The sequence below is a fragment of the Octodon degus genome, unplaced genomic scaffold (genome assembly GCF_000260255.1).
Source record: "Octodon degus isolate 3935 unplaced genomic scaffold, OctDeg1.0 scaffold00030, whole genome shotgun sequence".
NCBI lineage: Eukaryota > Metazoa > Chordata > Mammalia > Rodentia > Octodontidae > Octodon > Octodon degus.
Window position 1 is genome coordinate 3,820,069 of NW_004524606.1, and position 12,364 is coordinate 3,832,432.

At 47.2% G+C, this 12,364-nt stretch overlaps 1 protein-coding gene across 2 annotated transcripts in view; it reads right to left on the bottom strand.

Moving 5' to 3' along the window:
- Nucleotides 1-66: 66 nt before the first annotated feature.
- The window catches only part of Lrig1 (leucine rich repeats and immunoglobulin like domains 1), a 118,463-nt gene continuing 106,165 nt past the window's right edge, over nt 67-12,364 (bottom strand). The window contains exons 12-19 of one of the 2 annotated variants that reach the window (XM_004629482.2): nt 9,327-9,490; nt 6,112-6,432; nt 5,245-5,526; nt 4,130-4,549; nt 3,572-3,697; nt 2,577-2,723; nt 1,694-1,981; nt 67-1,598 (exon numbers count right to left, since the gene is read on the bottom strand). In XM_004629482.2, the coding sequence (XP_004629539.1) occupies nt 1,369-1,598; nt 1,694-1,981; nt 2,577-2,723; nt 3,572-3,697; nt 4,130-4,549; nt 5,245-5,526; nt 6,112-6,432; nt 9,327-9,490 (1,978 nt within the window). In that variant the 3' untranslated portion in view covers nt 67-1,368. The remainder of the gene's footprint in view (nt 1,599-1,693; nt 1,982-2,576; nt 2,724-3,571; nt 3,698-4,129; nt 4,550-5,244; nt 5,527-6,111; nt 6,433-9,326; nt 9,491-12,364) is intronic. The other variant, XM_023713341.1, reaches the window with a different exon arrangement.

Here is a 12,364-nt window from a genome sequence, read left to right on the forward strand (position 1 = left end):
TTAGGAAAAAATGCTAAAAGTAGAATGACTGCATTTGTAACAGAAGGAATGACCCAGCTGCACACGCAACTTTTATAAATGAACCTTTATTAAAGACACTTCAATGCCACTTGTTAAACACTTCAATATTTTACATGTTTTTAAATGTACATTGTACCAAAATTTCTATAAATAAATAACTCTGTACATAAAAGTAATACTTCCTCTTTCACATTGCCTCTCAGAAGCAGCAAATTCACATATTTTATGGAAGTAACATTAGTCAACTTGAGAACAAAACTCTAAATGTGCTTACCTTTGGAACAGTGATGACCTCTGACAGTAAAATTTAACATAGATAACCATTTTGTCAACACCTCCCTTCAGCGTCTGGCTAAAGAAACTTGCTCTCTGAGATATTAAAGACCTTGCTTGTTTCAAGGTAATTTTACTGAATTACACATTGGCACTCACAAGATGGTTAGCTACAGGTCTCAAAAGTGCAAATATACCCAGGTCTGGGGCTAAATCTTTTACAGTCCAAGCCCAGATCCATCTGTGCGAGGGAAAGGTGTGGACAGGCCTGCTCTGGCTCTTCAGTAGAAATAAGCTAGCCCTGAAAAGTGAGAACTTACCCTTTTCATCCTCTAATGTAATATAATGGCAGAACTAAAAGATCATATTGAAAAAATCCACAGGTACCAACACCAGCAGCCTTTGCCGTAATAAAAAGCTTCAAATAACAATCTGAGGATCCACACAAGACCACATTTGCTTTTATCATAAAATGAACATTAAAGAAGGAAGAAAGGCAGTGCTTAATTGTGGTAGCTTAACGATTCTCCCCTTAGAATGAATTTAAACCTATGGTAAGTAGCTACTCTGTGGAGCTGAGTGACCTTCACCAACCTGGGCAGTCTGACTGGCACAGGAAGCCAAGGACCTCCCATTCTTCCCAACCTACCAGAAGTGCTGGGGAGCAAATGTGGTTTTCACCTAAGTTCCGGCTGTGCATTAAGGCACCAGAACTATTCCCCACCCCCCTCAAAATTAAACAGCAACCTGATATGAAAAATAATATTGTCAAAATTGTATAATTCTTTTGTTAACCATGCACTAAAAGGTTAAAATAGCCTCTGTAAAAGATATATAATATATATGAAATCTCTGAAAACTCTTATGTACAATGGTATCAAATACTTTTTCTGCCTTTTGTACACAAATAGCCTCTTGCATTTCTGTGCTTCAGATGCAAGTCCTGTGACTGTTATTCCGCATGGAGTTAAGACTATGTACAGGTCAGTGATGGCTCGAGCCTAGCTTCCACATAGCCTCTCCTACCTCTCTTTCCTGCAGACATTGTACGACAAGAGCTGAGGTAGACAAAACCTAGCTTTTTGGTGCCAACAGCAGTGGTCCCCGCCACTTCCTGGGGAGCTGTCCCGTCAGCGGTGTGGATTCAGGACCAGAGTCACGTGCTGTGGGGAGGTGACCATTGGAAACAAGCAAGTGCTGGGCTTCTGGGAGTTCTGGGCTGCCTGAAGTTAATGTGGATGGAGGCGGCTGTTGGTCTGTGGAGTCTGATTCATACAGTCGTGTTAAAGTCCAAGATGAATCCCCTAGGAAAAAGGACAGGGAACATCAGACCCCCCAGGCTGCCCACTACCGTGGCTCTAACCTACCTGCTAGAGACGCCTCAGAAGACAGAAGTTACCTTTTCCATCTAGAGATGCCACTGGCTTTCTCTTCAAGGATGGTAGCACTCTTTCATGGTTACTGGGGTAGAGGGAGCCCTTGCAGTCAACACAGGACACCTCAACAGTCCCATTTTGAGGGTGCTGTGAAGAAGTTTCTTGCTGACTTTGACTGGGCTCGTGGCTACCCCCTGTACTTGGCTGTGCATTGTCTTTGGCCACAAGTAGAGGAGAGAAGGCCTGTTGTGCCTTGGAGTAACTGTCCATGTCAGCGCTGCAGTCACTACATGCAACAGGGCCACTGTGTTCTGGAGGACAGAGCAAAGACACAACCATCATCACAAGTCCCCAGCTCCACACAAGGCACAGGCTGCTTCCCAACTATAGCCATGAAAAGGTGAGCGTGATGTTTATTTAGGTCACCGAGATACACATCTTGTGTATACACGCTCCCTCCCTAAAGTGTGCTCACAGAGAAGGGCTTGGGCATATCCCAGTCTGCTAGAGAATTAAACATTCCAGAATGTTTAAACTATACATACAGAAAGTGGTCATAGGTGAAAGAACCCATAGTACCTAATTCAAATGAGACCAAGAGTTTTCTGAACAGTGAGGAAGTCTCAAAATATCCCTGGTGAAAAAGCGTTTAAACTCTGCATTTTTTAGTCTTGCCCCTATTATATTGCTTATATAATTTTAGAAAATCCATGCTCAAGCTTAGTACCCTATAGATTTATATATGAAATACAGTATTATAGAATTAAAAAGGAGGCAAGCTAGAGCTTCTTTATATACTGAATACCAAATGCAGACGCAGTAGTAGGCCAGTAGCGTGTCACTCCTTTTCATATACTGAGTGTGTCAAGCAAAATTTGAATTTAAAAGGAAACTACTTTTTCCTACCCATCTTAGGTGGACCAGGTGTCCCACTGGCTTTCTCCGTCACCTTCCAGGGCTCTTTAATGTATCCCACACAGAGCTTGGGCTGCCTGCACGTGATGGCATGAACATTGACCTCTGGAAAGAGGCTGGTGTCTCTCAGGCAAACACCTGCAATGGATTCTCCCAGTCAGAAACACTGCTTGGCACTTCTCGGTAAGCATTAGAGGGAATCAATGGGCAAGGATACTGAAGCAGCCTTTTTTATAAAGAATCTGCTTTTGAGTGGTCAATGATATCCCTCCAGAGGTCCAGCAAAGAACATGTTTCTTAATTCTACCCTCCTAACAGGCAGGCCTTTCAGCATCTGGAACCATGTGAAGGAAGTTCTCCATCGGATAAACCCTTGCGGCCCCAGACAAGTGCTCAGAATTTCCCACTATCTGAAGTTGCACCCCTTTGCAGAACTTTCTATGAGACTAGAACAGAGGGCAGACCTGCGTTTTCCCTTCTGTTATCATCCCTTGGTATCCACAAGGCGTTGGTCCCAGGGCCCCAGCAAAAGCCAGAGATGCACAAGTGTCTTACATAAAAAAACACACTACTTATGCCAGGCATGTAAGTCATCTCAGGATTACTCGTGATGCCTCCTGCAATGTGGTGCTCTGTAAACAGGTATTACACAGACTGCTTTCTGGTCATTCTCTGAGCAATGCTAAGTACAAACGTTTCCCCCCAGGTGTTTCACTGTGCGCTTGGTTGAATCCGTGCATATGGAGGGTGACTGCACAAGCAGTGTTGGTTTCAAGACCTGAACATCCTGATGACTATTCATATGAATCACACCTTATTCTGCCATTGATAGTAGTAAACCCAGATATCGACCCAGACAAGCCATTTGCTGTGCAGCCTCCCAGCTTACCAGCCTGCTCCCTCTAATGGCCTGAGGGCAAGTCCCAGAACCTGAGCCAGGACCACAGTCACCTCAGGCCTCTGCCTCACTGTTTTTGAGGCCTTACCATTGCTTTCGATGTGTCTGTTGGCCTGATGGCCACCCTCTGTCCTGACCACAGTCTCCTGCCGGTCAGAAAGAGTCCCCTGAGAAGAGAGGTAGCTTGGAACATCTGGTGGCACAATGGTTTCATCTGCAAGGAGAAAAGACAATGAAACACTTAAGCCACAGTGACAGCACACTCAGAAATGCAGTCACTCAGTCCCAAACACAAGACAGCTCAGGAGCCATCCTGCTGTGTGGTCAGTGCAGGTAAGAACTGCCATCTCCTCCCACCAAGGATGGACCCACAGCACACCACCATGAGGTTGGAGGACCAACACGACCTGACAGTTACCAGAGCTCATCTCCCAGGCACATGTATTCAACAGTATTTTCATCTCATATACATGCTACAGTTAACATGGTGTCAGTGGCTTAAAGCCTCAGCTATTCAGAACACTATCTTCTCAAAGGGCCTGGAGTTGTAAGTATGCTCAAGTTCTTGACCAACTTCTGGCCCTGGCCTTGCTGTCACTGCTACTCTGCCTCCCCTGAAAGTGTGCTTTGGCATAGGGGGCCTGACCTGTGTTGGTGACACTGTACTCCTCACTCTTCCTCCTGGTCTGGTAGATGATGCACACCCAGACAAGAGATGTCAGGACGATGCTGCACACCACTGCGATGGTGAAGATGCCCACGGTGGTCCCGTCCTTCCTGCATCCTGGAGCAGGCAAGATGCTCAGCTGGCTATGCGCACGCTCCGTGCCCAGGGCGTTGGACATCTCGCACGTGTAGCGCCCCGCATCTTCCGCCACCACGTTCTGAACGACGAGCAGCTGGTTGCCAGGTGTGAAGTGGTGCCGCTCAGTCAGGCCCAGCAGGCGGTCTCCCTTGAACCAGGTGATGCGGGGTGCAGGGCTCCCAGTCGCTTTGCACTGCAGTGCCACTGTTTCTCCCACAGACACCACACGATCTTCTAAGGGTACCGCCAAGGATGGGGTTTCTGCAAGAGGTCAGTGAGGTTCATGCCTTTTCCCCGCGAGCCTCAGCTACTGCAGATCTACTCTCTTCTGGATAGAGGGTAATCCTGAATATCAGCAGAATGCCATCTGACATTTTCACAGTCCATGCTTTTCGGGGAGCTTCACAAGGAAAAGGAGCTAACCTCTGACCACAGAGCCCTGCCGCTTCCTAACTCTGCTGTGAGGCCTGTGCCCCTCTTCCTGACCAGGACAACACCTGTCCTGCCCATTCAAAGGGCAGTTCTTATTCAGTATGTTGTGCACCTAAGTCCTATCCAGGCTCTTCATTCATGGCTGTTTAGTTTGGGGGTTTGGGGGTGGGCTGCACAAGAAATAGAATTAGGGCAGTGGTGGTTGACCAGTGGCAAGCATGCCACAGCAGGCTACTTACAATTACTGAAAGCTCTAAAAAAAGAAACAAATGTATTATGTACATGCACCCACTCATCAAGATGAATGTAAACATCATGGGTTGCAAACATGTAGTAGTAGAGAGACAGAGACACAGAACAAACTCTTATTCAAGAAAAACTTTAGAAAGCCCCAAATCTCAAACTAGGTAGCAACAGCCCAGCCAGGCTCTACAGAGTAGGCTCACAAGCTTCCTTCTGGGTGCCTCCAATACTGAAGTGTGTGTCTCTCTCACCCCCACCCTAAGAATGTAACAACAGCATACCTAAAACCGTCAGGGTGGCATTTGCTGAAATGGAGCCGGCCGAGTTCTGGGCAGTGCAGCTATAAATCCCCGAGTCATCGATTTTCACATCCGTGATGAAAAACACGTCATCATCTGGCATGACATGCATGCGCCGCTCACGTGCAGCTGGGAAGTCTGTGCCTCCATCTTTCTGCCAGGCAATCTGGGGATTAGGGTGGCCGGTGGCAGCACACTCGAGGCGGGCTGTGGTACCAGTCCGGATGGCAATGTCATAGGGCATCTTGGTGAATGATGGCAACACTGGAAGACAGTGCATAGAGGGGGAAGTTATGGGACAGGGAGTGGATGCGAAGCCAGGGCAGCCCTCTGACAAGCAGAGCTCCCTGCATGCCTAGGTGTTAGCTCACTGCCGCCTCTGCCTTGACACAGTAGGTCTAGATCAGCAAGGGGTGCCCAGCTTCTCCCCACCATGGGCACAGCATCTCCATCAACCTCTCATGCTCTAGGCTAGTGATAGCCTGCTTAAGGGTAAAGCTGGTGATGAATTCCACCTCACAGTCATCGGTGTATAGACAGGTCTCCAAGAAGCAGGGGCCTAGAGTGTATCTGCTTTAACTAGGTACCAGCAAAGAGCCTGGGAAACAAAAGTACCTGTTCCATCAAGGTGGAATTGCAGAAGGAAGGCTGGTGCATGACTGCCCCAAGAAAGCTAATAGGATGGCTTTTCCTCCTGAAGAAACCCACTTTAGACAGCAGTTATGGGGACTAAAAGAAGCTTGTGTGTGTCTCCTTCCTGGTCTCTTTGCATAAGTAATGGACAGGGTAATCAGGAGTGTGGTCTGTGCGAATCCTGCAGAGAACCACAAAGAGACAGCATCTCCATACCATTCACCGTGAGCCTGGCTTTCTGTGAGTAGGTCGACCCAAAGTGGTTGGTGATGATACACTGGTAGCGGCCCTCGTGCCCAAAAGTCACATGACGGAGATGCAGGATGGTAGTGTACTCCATCACCTCTCCATCCTGAGCACGGACATGGGCAAAGTTCTCCATGTCAGCATTAGCCAGCACTTCATTGTCCTTCTTCCAAGCAAAGGTCATAGGGGAGCTGCTGCTGCTGGCTGCCGAGCACGTGAACCGGATGTCCTTGCCAACCACAGCTACAGTTGTCTCTGGCTGGGTGATGATCTGTGGCTTTGGGAAGTCATCTAGGGAGAGAAGGGTCAAATGTAAGGCGCCCAGGCTCTCAGTACACAAAGGACCAGGCTCTGTGCAAGGTAAAAAAAAAACTGGTTCAGAGACCTAGCAGAGATGAGGTCCTCCACAGGCCCTGTCCATCGTCACTATAAGAGGCATCTCTGTACTCAGAATCCATACAAAAACTTGTACATGAAAGCTCACTTTATTCCTAGTATTTGAAGTAGGTATAACTAATGTCTATCCCCTGATGAATGAATGAATGAATGAATGAATGAATGAATGTCCATGCAAAAGGGTATTACTTAGCCATTAAAGAAAGAATAAAGTACTAACATGTGCTAAAAATGTATGCTAAGAGCTAGGCATACAGCTCAGTGGTAAAGTGGTTGCCTAGTATGCAGAAAGCCCTGGATTTGACACCCAACTTGTGGGAGTAGGGGACAGATAACTGAGAAAAGACAGGTACCAATGACGATGAGTTGTATGGGTCCATTTATGTTAACTGTCCCGATGGGTAAGTCACAGGCATAATACAGCCGAGTAGTTACAAAGGCCTTGTGGTAAGGGAGAATAGGGAACAACTGGTGATGCACTGGGTTTAAATTAACAGTGACAACACAACTTCTGAATATTCTACAGCCATCTAATTATATCTCAAAGAGGTTTTTATGAAGATACATATCTTTTAAATTTTGAATAACCTACAGTTTATTTATACCAATTCCCCTTTTTAAAGTATACAAAACTGTAATTTTTAGTTATTAACACTTAGATGTAACCCTCACCAGTAAACTTATAAAAACAGAAAGCCTGTACTTTTAGCTATTCCTCTTCTCCCGCCTTTTCCCAGCCCTAAACAACCACTAATATACTTTCTACCTCTACAGAATTCCCCATTCTGGATATACATGGCAGAAGGTTTTTTTTTCCTTGCTGTCTCCGAATGCCTTCAGGGCAGGTTTGGCTGGCTTGAGTTCTGGGGATCGAACCACAGCAACCTGAGCCTGACTGATTTGTTGAAGCAGTCACTTAAAGAACTGAGCTAAGGGGCAGGCCCCCCTGGATACACATGGAATCATATAATTTGTAGTCTTTTGTAACTGACTTCTTTCAGTTAGCTTATCATTTTCAAATTTCATCCATGCTAAAACACCGCCTGCTTTTTAATGCCCATAATATCCTATTAAATGGCTTACCACCTTTTATTAATTCATTCATAAATTGATGGGCATGGGCCGATCCCCTTGTACAGCCATGATTAAGTAGTGCTGCTGTGGACATTCATGTAGCATCTCTGTGGGATACGTTTCTTTCTCTTGGCTACACCTAGAGGGAGACTCATGGGGCACATCTTCACTCCTATTTCTGTGTTTAAGTGAGGAGTTCCTGAGGCTGCCTTCCAAAGTGACTGTGCCCCTTCATACTCCCACCAGCAGTGGAAGGGAGTACCTGTTCCTACCTGACTTTATACCAGCCATCCTGGCCAGCAGAAGGTAAGAAGGGTGGGAAACACCCACAGAGCTTGACACTGCTCAGCTGCCAAGCATTTTCATGATCCCACCAACACAGAATGGCTGTTTTCAGGGAAGTCTGTGGGCATGACAGATGTGAAATAAACAACTGTTGCTATCCACAGTATGCCAGGGCCACAGGCTACATGCTGCGTACTAAACAGCTAGCTGGCTCATTCACGGCGAAAGCTTGCCCTGTGACAGGAAAGAGGGAGGAAGTGGCACAAAGCAGATTTTCAGGGAGCTCTAAAAACAATGGTCATGGATTTGAACAATGGATTGATGAACCGCAGCCTGCACAGCGGTGGTTTCGTGCCTAGAGAACAGGAGCTGATCGTGGCCTCGGGCCACACAGAAGCAAGGACTGCTCCATGGACAGGGCTGTGACGATGTTCTTTAGGTTTACTTCTCCCTGGTCTGAAATAGGAACCAGCGCAGCAAGCCTGCTTTTAGAAGTGTGGTACCAGTGAAGGAGAGGGTGTGGGTGTGGGTGTGGGTAACATATTCCTCTGTTGCCCTCCACAGAACAGTGACTACTGCGATAGCCAGATCTTAGGACAGAAAAGCAGCACAAAGGACTCAACACCATATGTGGGCTCCTGGTGAGGAGTGAGAGCAGCAATGCCCAAAAGGCAGAAGGGGCACAGACCTGCCAGCAGGTCTGGTCATGTCTGGGAAGCCCTCACTCTTGCTTAGAGCAAACACCAGGAACAACTCAAAATTCACCTTGCCCATTGAGATTCACATCTTCCTGGCCATGAGGCTGTGCTGCTCCTGTCCAAGACAGCCTCTGTGTGTTTTCAGCTGTTCAGCCTTCTCTGCATTCTTTAAACCAAACTGGAACCCTGATCTCCCTTCATCAAAAAGACTGCAAGAGCTACATTCCAACAACCAGAAGGAAGAAAGAATTTCAAGCTACCAGTACAGATTTCAGTGGTCTGGAGAAATAGCTAGAGTGCAAGTCAACCCTGAGGAATTACGTTCATGGCAGCGAGTGTTCTCCTGAGACCCACTCTTCCTGTGTTTCACCTCTCATTCTTGGGACTGGAAAGAGACACCCAAGCCTCATACACTGAGTAAATTCACAACTAAATGTGGGCACCAGCACCCTTCTGCAACACCAGAGCTATCTTCCTGTAACTGACTGCGTTGATTTGTAGCTACACCCACTATACTCTCCTCTGGTTAAATATACGTAATTCCAAGAACCACACAATAAGGTAGCTTACAGTAAATACTGTGTGTGGTTTCAGTGGGAAATAGGCTGTATCCAGCTGCTGATGTACAATCACAGGCTGGGGCTTCAATCCCAGCAATGATTCCTGTAATGTAAGGAGTTCCACCTGGCTGCTTTGCCCTTTATGAAAACAGAATGCCAAAGATGGTCTTACCACAAACAAAACTCTCTGGTGGTATTGAGAAAATGCTCTGGCCCTTTAGTGACTCGGGATGGGCACAGGTAGCTGTCACAAACGCCTGCAGAGTCCTGCTCACAAGCCACGGGGGCAGCCACTTCAGCTGGCAGTCACACAGGAAGCTCTCACTGTTCATGTGGCTGAAAGAAGAGAAGTGGATGTTTACCAAGTGACCACAAGGAGAGCTTTCTTAATATACAGCACGGCTAATCACTTTGCACTGGCTTCTGGAACCAGCGCCAACACATCAGACAGCTATACTTTTCCTCCCAGGTCCTCTCCACTAACAGAGAACAGGGGGCATAATCTCCTTGGAGATCTCTCCATCTCTAACAGGCTCCCAGGGAGGCAGAGTACACAACCAGTCACAGTACCGCGCAGCTCTGCTCCTGTCCTCGCAGACACTCTCCTGTGTGACCCTGGGGATGCCTTCAACCTCTCTCGACCTTGGATACACTGAATAGTGGCAGGAACACTCTTTGGTGTTTCCTTTTCTGATCAGCTACTGGGACTTTCAAATCCAGTCTTCAGACTTTGACTTAAATACTGCAGCAAGTTCTAGAGTCCTCTTTTCTCCTATGTGGCTGTTAGTTTTGACTTGTCAGTGCTGCACGGTTTCTCACATCCAAGCGTAAGCCTCATCAGCACGTCACCCTCTTATTTCTCTCTCCACCAGCACTATTAAGGAGGCCTGCAGAATTCAGCTCTGTTCTTTAAGTAGTGCTTGTTAGCTACTTGCCACTGCCCAGGGAGCATGAGAATGCGCAACTGAGGTTTTGTGAGGCTCCAACCAAAACAGAGAATATTTTCTTTTTCATTTTTCAGCAACTTAGGATAAGCTTTCAAACAGAAATCAGAATGGCCATCTGAGAAGACATTCTTTCCTGAGGAGTCACTAGATGCTAAGTCACCCAGAAGGTCTAGTAGTCCTGATCCTGTACAACCTCAAGGTTCGAGCTCAGGAGCAACAGTTGGCCCAAAAAGAGAGAAAAGACAGAAAAAAAGCTGCCCGGGCATCCCTGAAACAAACTATCTCTGTACCTAGTAACTAAAGGAGGTGGCCTGAGAGCTTAGAGATTCCTAACACATCATGCGGGCCAGCATCAACTCCCTCTGCCAGCTACCCCTGTCCTTAGATACGACACAAGCTTGAGGACTGGTGGTGTTTCCTGTGCTACTCTTGCCTCCTAGTGATCAGAGAAACTAGCAATAGCAGGACAGAGATTTAATCCCAAGCCAACTACAGTAAGTACAATCTACCTATTCATTATTCCCAGATGAGCAGTGCATGTTACTAAAACAATTTTTCAAAGGTCTTTACCAAAGATTGAAGTAATTTATCCCAAAGTCTTATAACAGGGATAAAGCCCATCTTACAAGACTACATTTAGTTGATGGTCAAGTCCTACTGCGAGACGGTCAGAGCTATCCTGCCGAGTCACTGCAGGCAGTAGGACGCCCCTCCGAACCAGGAGAAAGTGCTATCTCTTCGCGGACATGCAGGTGAACATCGTGCACTGCAGGAACGAGCCTGGCACAGTAGCTGGTTGGCTACGCCAGGTTTTAGAGACAGCATGAGCCTGGCAGACAGAAGGGACCAGGTGATTTCAGACCATTTCAGCAGGCTGGATATAGTGATCTATGATTAAGCAAGTTGAATGAAACACTAATTGTAAAAGATGGAGGAGTGAGTTTTTTCTACTTTTCTGTCTTTGAAATGTGCAGATACTATAGGATGAAATGAGATGAGGGTGTTTGGAGAGCAGGGAAAGATTTTCCTTTTTGGGTCTTGTAAGACTGTTTTGTAGTTTGGAATAAGGTGGACCCTTCCAGAAGTCTGGATGCCCTCCCACCTTACGAAAACATAATGCTGCTTCTGCCTGGTTCTGGAGGCCCAGCCGGGTCCCCTGCCTGGGTTTTCTAATCAGCTGAGCATATAACCTGCTATGGCTGGCCTGGGCCCAGTCCTCTTAGGGAAGAAATGGATTCATTCCACTTGGTCATTCTCCTGCCCCATCAGATCAAGGCAGGCTGTACTGTACACTGAGTCATCCCCTGGGAGGTTTTCCACAGGCAGTAATTAAAAACACACTTCAAGTTGGAATCATGAAAATGCACAGTGTCAGCCTATGAAGTACTGAGGTGGCTGGAGGCAGGGACCATGCGAGGTAGTGCCTAAGAAGGCTGCTCGTAGTCCTCACCAGCTCGTCAGCTGGCCCTGGCCAGAAACTTGCAGGCTCCAGAGTCGGGAGATCCTGTCTGCCCTACTGCCTGGCTTCAGTCTCTCCCTGTCTTTTTGGCCTTTGCCTCATTCCTTAGAAAGACCCTCTCTCCATTCTTATAGGGCTTGCTCTGTCTACAAGATGGAAAATTCTCTCAACAGTACCCAGCAGCACACTGAAGAGGTTACAAGGCCTAGCCCTTTCCACACACATCTGACCAAGGCCAAATCTGTTTTCCTGGGTGTGTTCCTATGCTCGTTCCCTGTCCTCACGTATGTGCCTGAGTTGTCATGGTGACAGCCCATTTTCATCTACTGCTTTCCTATGCAGTGCCCAGGCCAGCCTGCTTGACCACACAGCCCAAGGTGCTTCTGATTGCAGGAAGACCCAGCTGGGCCTCCAGAGCCAGTTTTTTTATTTTGGTGGGGTCAGAGGGTTCCAGACTTCTGGAAGGGTCTACCATCATCTTAATTAGAAGACAGTCTCATAAGAACCCCAAAAGGAAAATCTTCTTTCCCTCCTCTCCAAACACCCTCATCTCATTTCATCCAACAATATCTGAGCATTTCAAAAACAGAAAAGTAGAAAAAACTCACTCCTCCATCTTCTACAGTCAATGTTTCATTCCACTTGCTTTATCATAGATCCCTATATCCAGCCTTCTAAAATGGTCCAGAGAGCCCAGGTCCGGTGAGTGTGGAGAGCTTCCTGCTAACCTGCGCTGGCAGGACCAGTCCCAGCCCAGGCGCAGCGTGGGCCGCCCCCTACCACTCTGCCTTACCTCCCCACCCC